Source organism: Oncorhynchus gorbuscha, unplaced genomic scaffold (assembly GCF_021184085.1).
Source record: "Oncorhynchus gorbuscha isolate QuinsamMale2020 ecotype Even-year unplaced genomic scaffold, OgorEven_v1.0 Un_scaffold_6857, whole genome shotgun sequence".
Lineage (NCBI taxonomy): Eukaryota > Metazoa > Chordata > Actinopteri > Salmoniformes > Salmonidae > Oncorhynchus > Oncorhynchus gorbuscha.
The window spans coordinates 3,842-10,000 of record NW_025750366.1 but is presented as its reverse complement, the minus strand read 5'-3'; the positions used below and the strand labels follow the sequence as shown (position 1 = coordinate 10,000).

The following is a 6,159-nucleotide window of genomic DNA, read 5'->3' as shown; positions in this document are numbered from 1 at the left end:
CTTTAAGCTGTCCCTGACTATGGAGATGCTTCGAGATTTGCTTGGCTTGATTTTCATCCGTGCCCACTTGATGTTATCCCTGCAGTTTTGCAAGTACGCCTGGCATGCTGCAGTGGTGGTCAGTGTAGTCATGTCATCCATGTATGCTCGGATAGGTGAGACGGAGCCCTTCCCTAGTTCTCTCACCACCGACCACCCATTCCGATGCCCTGATGATGACTTCCATGGCCATAGTGAAGGCCAGAGGAGAAATTGTACAGCCTGCCATTATGCCTACTTCCAAGCGCTGCCATGTTGTTGTGAAGTCAGGTGTTGTGAAACACAATTGCAGGTCTTGGAAATAGGCCTTTACCAGTGTAGTGATGGGTTCTGGTACGTGGAAAATGTTGAAGGATTCCCAGAGGAGTTCATGGGGAACTGAGCCAAAGGCATTGGCCAAGTCGAGGAAGATGACATAGAGGTCTCTCTTGTCCTTCTTAGCTGTTTGGATCTGGTGCCAAATCATACTAGTATGTTCCAGGCAACCAGAGAAACCAGGAATGCCTGCTTTCTGTACAGATGTATCAATGTACTTGTTCCTTTCCAGATAAGTGGACAGCCTCTGTGCTATTATACTGAAAAGATCTTCCCTTCGACGTTGAGAAGGGAGATTGGTCGGAATTGACTGATGTCTGTCGCATCCTTCTCTTTCGGGATTAGCACACCACCAGCCCTTCGCCATGCCTTTGGTATTATTTCCTTCTGCCACACTATCCTCATGAGCCTCCAAAGAAAGCGTAGAACATCCGGGCGTTCTTGTAGAGCTTGTATGGTACTCCATTAGGCCCAGGAGCCGAGGCCGCTCTTGCTCTTCGGACAACGTTCTCTACTTCCCTCCATTTTGGAGGGTCAGTGTCCAGATTGAATTCTGGTGGTTGAATAGGTGGGATGTCATGTGGGATGATTATCTGCTCATGCCTTTTCATGTCCTGGTGGACCTTTTCCAGATGTTCTTCCAGTTCAGGCTTTGTAGTTTTTAGGATTCCGCACTTTTCCTTTGCGAAGAGATCTTTGACAAACTTAAAGGGGTTTTTATAGAACCGTGTTCTTGAGTGTTCCTTCTTCCTACGAAGTTTCCTTAAGTTTTCCGCTCTTCGCAAGGTTGCCAGCCGACATTTAATGTCTGCTTGGAGTAGCATGAGACCTTCTCTCTCTGCATCAGAGGCCTTCTTCCACTGCTTCCTCAGCTGCCTTCTCTCTCTGACAAGTATCTCGATCTCCTGCTGTCTCCTAGATTTGGCTGGTGCGGGAGGTGTCTTGCCACTTCTCCTTTTGTTTACGCCAAAGCGCTCTTCTCCTTAGTGGTAGATAATGTCTCCCATCCTTTCAAGCTTTTTCTCTGCTTTTCCTACCTGTTGTTCCAAGATTTTTGTCAGGTCGTTGTTGATTGTTTCCCACTCTCTCTTTTCAACGGCTTTGGGCCACTTCACACTCGGTCTGTGCCCTTTGATCTTTTCCTCTTTTAGAGGTCTCTGTGGTTGGGTGAGTTCATCCACCGGCATTTCTGTGCTTGTGTTATCCTCCTCAGTTACAGGGGTGCTGATGCTCTGCGAACTTTGGTTTGCGTCCCGTCGCTGTGCTTCATTCGACTGATTTGACTGGCTGCTTCGTAAGAAGTACTGGTCAATGCGAGGTCCCTGTCTCTGCTTCTCTAACAAGCACCTTTTCCTCCCTTGATGGATCCTTAACCCCCTTGCCGATGTTACTCTCTCCCAACCACAGCTGCACACCTGAAGTGTGTGTCCTGCTGCTGTTATGGTTGTCTCATGTGCTGTGTTCCTACTCGTAGTCGTTTCCGTTCCTGGGTCCGTAACCGTGTGATCAGTCGTTGAGCCATCTTGCGCCCCAGCTCTCGCAGGCTCTAGGGGTATGTTCCTTTGTTGACTTTCAGTAGCACTTAGCGGGTGTCTCCAACATACTGGAAACAGCGTCGGAGACTGCCAACATGGGTAGCTAACCCATGACAGCCCCAGTGGGGTCTATATATACACACACACATACACACTATATACACACTATATAACATACACTATATACACATACACGCTATATATACACATACACACTATATATATACACACATACACTATATATATATACACATACACACATATACACTATATATACACATATACACTATATATACACATATACACTATATATACACTATATATACACATATACATATATACATAAACACTATATATATATCATACACACACACATTATATACACTACATATACACATATACACTATATATACACATATACACTATATATACACATATACACTATATATACACATATACACTACATATACACATATACACTATATATACACATATACACTATATATACACATATACATATATACATAAACACTATATATATATATATACACACACACATTATATACACTACATATACACTACATATACACATTATACACTATATATACACTGGATGGGCTATTTACAGATGGGCTATGTACAGGTGCATTGCTCCCATGCAAAAGCGAGGTCCATACAAAAATGATTTGTCAAGATCCGTGTGGAAGAACTTGACTGGTCTGCACAGAGCCCTGACCTCAACCCCATCGAACACCTTTTGGGATGAATTGGAACGCCGACTACGAACCAGGTCTAATCGCCCAACATCAGTGCCGACCTCACTAATGCTCTTGTGGCTGAATGGGCGCAAGTCCCTGCAGCAATGTTCCATCATCTAGTGGAAAGCCTTCCCAGAAGAGTGGAGGCTGTTATAGCAGCAATGTTCCAACATCTAGTGGAAAGCCTTCCAAGAAGAGTGGAGGCTGTTATAGCAGCAATGTTCCAACATCTCGTGGAAAGCCTTCCAAGAAGAGTGGAGGCTGTTATAGCAGCAATGTTCCAACATCTAGTGGAAAGCCTTCACAGAAGAGTGGAGGCTGTTATAGCAGCAATGTTCCAACATCTAGTGGAAAGCCTTCCCAGAAGAGTGGAGGCTGTTATAGCAGCAATGTTCCAACATCTAGTGGAAAGCCTTCCCAGAAGAGTGGAGGCTGTTGTAGCAGCAACTCCATATTAATTCCCATGATTTTGGAATGAGATGTTGGACGAGCAGGTGTCCACATACTGTATAACACACACATAGACTCCCTGTCCCTTATGCTTGCTCCTCTTCCCTCTTCCACCAATTACAGAGAAGCAGGAAGTGGTGGTCCAGGGTTTAAAGGTGAAAGAGGAGGAGGAGCCTATGGAGATTGACCCCCTGACCCCCAGCGTGACACCTGACCCTATCCTGCCCCCAGGGGAGCGAGCAGAGTCCGGGAGGGGTGAGAAGACACCCCCTCCACCTCTCCTCCCTAAAGAAGACCAGGATCTGTTCCAGAGAGATCTCTTCTCCCAGGACATCTCAGTCAAAATGGCCTCTGCTCTCCTTTACCAACTGTCAGGTACCCACAACACTCTAGAACCTTCTACCAACTGTCAGGTACCAACAACAGTCTAGAACATTCTACCAACTGTCAGGTACCCACAACACTCTAGAACCTTCTACCAACTGTCAGGTACCCACAACGCTCTAGAACCTTCCACCAACTGTCAGATACCCACAACTCTCTAGAACCTTCTACCAACTGTCAGGTACCAACAACAGTCTAGAACCTTCTACCAACTGTCAGGTACCAACAACACTCTAGAGCCTTTCACCAACTGTCAGGTACCCACAACACTCTAGAACCTTCTACCAACTGTCAGGTACCAACAACAGTCTAGAACCTTCTACCAACTGTCAGGTACCCACAACATTCTAGAACCTTTCACCAACTGTCAGGTACCCACAACACTCTAGAGCCTTTCACCAACTGTCAGGTACCCACAACTCTCTAGAACCTTCTACCAACTGTCAGGTACCAACAACACTCTAGAACCTTCTACCAACTGTCAGGTACCAACAACAGTCTAGAACCTTCTACCAACTGTCAGGTACCCACAACACTCTAGAGCCTTTCACCAACTGTCAGGTATCCACAACACTCTAGAACCTTCTACCAACTGTCAGGTACCCACAGCATTCTAGAACCTTCTACCAACTGTCAGGTACCCACAACACTCTAGAACCTTCCAGCAACTGTCAGGTACCCACAACACTCTACAACATTCTACCAACTGTCAGGTACCAACAACTCTCTAGAACCTTCTACCAACTGTCAGGTACCCACAACACTCTAGAACCTTCCAGCAACTGTCAGGTACCCACAACACTCTAAAACATTCTACCAACTGTCAGATACCCACAACTCTCTAGAACCTTCTACCAACTGTCAGGTACCAACACTCTAGAACCTTCTACCAACACTAGAACCTTCTACCAACTATCAGGTACCCATAACCCTCTAGAACCTTCTACCGACACTCTAGAACCTTCTATCAACCGTCAGGTTTAGTTAATCAGGATCGCCTATTGGTTACCGCACATGCAGCAGCTACTCTTCCTGGGGTCCACATAAACCATACAAATACATGACACAGTACAGAACAGTTATAGACAAGGACATAACAAATAAATACCTATATATTTTAAAGACACCAAGAGACAACAAAAATACTATTTACACACTATTCATATACTTCATATAGCCAGTTAAATGAGAGCTTTAGAAAGAGGAGAGGTGCTGTGATACAATATGTTTTTAAAGCTAAACTTGCTTTTTGCTTGAGTAACCTCTGGTAACAGATCATTCCATGATGACATGACTCTATACATAACTGAGTAACAGATCATTCCATGATAACATGACTCTATACATAACTGAGTAACAGATCATTCCATGATAACATGACTCTATACATAACTGAGTAACAGATCATTCCATGATAACATGACTCTATACATAACTGTGTAACCTCTAGTAACAGATCATTCCATGATAACATGACTCTATACATAACTGAGTAACCTCTGGTAACAGATCATTCCATGATGACATGACTCTATAGTGTATAAACCCATTGTACCCACAACACTCTAAAACAGGGCTCTCCAACCCTGTTCCTGGAGAGAGACCCTCCTGTAGGTTTTAACTCCAACCCTGTTCCTGGAGAGAGACCCTCCTGTAGGTTTTAACTCCAACCCTGTTCCTGGAGAGAGACCCTCCTGTAGGTTTTAACTCCAACCCTGTTCCTGGAGAGAGACCCTCCTGTAGGTTTTAACTCCAACCCTGTTCCTGGAGAGAGACCCTCCTGTAGGTTTTAACTCCAACCCTGTTCCTGGATAGAGACCCTCCTGTAGGTTTTAACTCCAACCCTCCTGTAGGTTTTAACTCCAACCCTCCTGGAGGTTTTAACTCCAACCCTCCTGGAGGTTTTAACTCCAACCCTCCTGGAGGTTTTATCTCCAACCCTGTTCTTGGAGAGAGACCCTCCTGTAGGTTTTAATTCCAACCCTCCTGTAGGTTTTAACTCCAACCCTGTTCCTGGAGAGAAACCCTCCTGTAGATTTGTGGGACAACATTCCACAGGCCACAATCAGCCTGATCAACTCTGCGTGAGGCAAATGGTGATCACACCAGATACTGACTGGTGTTCTGATCCACACCAGATACTGACTGGTGTTCTGATCCACACCAGATACTGACTGGTGTTCTGATTCACACCAGATACTGACTGGTGTTCTGATCCACACCAGATACTGACTGGTGTTCTGATCCACACCAGATACTGACTGGTGTTCTGATCCACACCAGATAGTGACTGGTGTTCTGATCCACACCAGATACTGACTGGTTTTCTGATCCACACCAGATACTGACTGGTGTTCTGATCCACACCAGATACTGACTGGTGTTCTGATCCACACCAGATACTGACTGGTGTTCTGATCCACACCAGATAGTGACTGGTGTTCTGATCCACACCAGATACTGACTGGTGTTCTGATCCACACCAGATAGTGACTGGTGTTCTGATCCACACCAGATAGTGACTGGTGTTCTGATCCACACCAGATACTGACTGGTGTTCTGATCCACACCAGATACTGACTGGTGTTCTGATCCACACCAGATACTGACTGGTGTTCTGATCCACACCAGATACTGACTGGTGTTCTGATCCACACCAGATACTGACTGGTGTTCTG

At 45.3% G+C, this 6,159-nt stretch overlaps 1 protein-coding gene across 1 annotated transcript in view; it reads left to right on the top strand.

Moving 5' to 3' along the window:
- LOC124029575 (zinc finger protein 827-like) overlaps positions 1–3,510 on the top strand; it is a gene marked incomplete at its 3' end in the record, with an annotated part of 7,172 nt that extends 3,662 nt beyond the window's left edge. The window contains exon 3 of the mRNA XM_046341238.1: positions 3,221–3,510. Within this exon, the coding sequence (XP_046197194.1) occupies positions 3,221–3,510 (290 nt within the window). The remainder of the gene's footprint in view (positions 1–3,220) is intronic.
- Between the last annotated feature and the right edge of the window lie 2,649 nt (positions 3,511–6,159).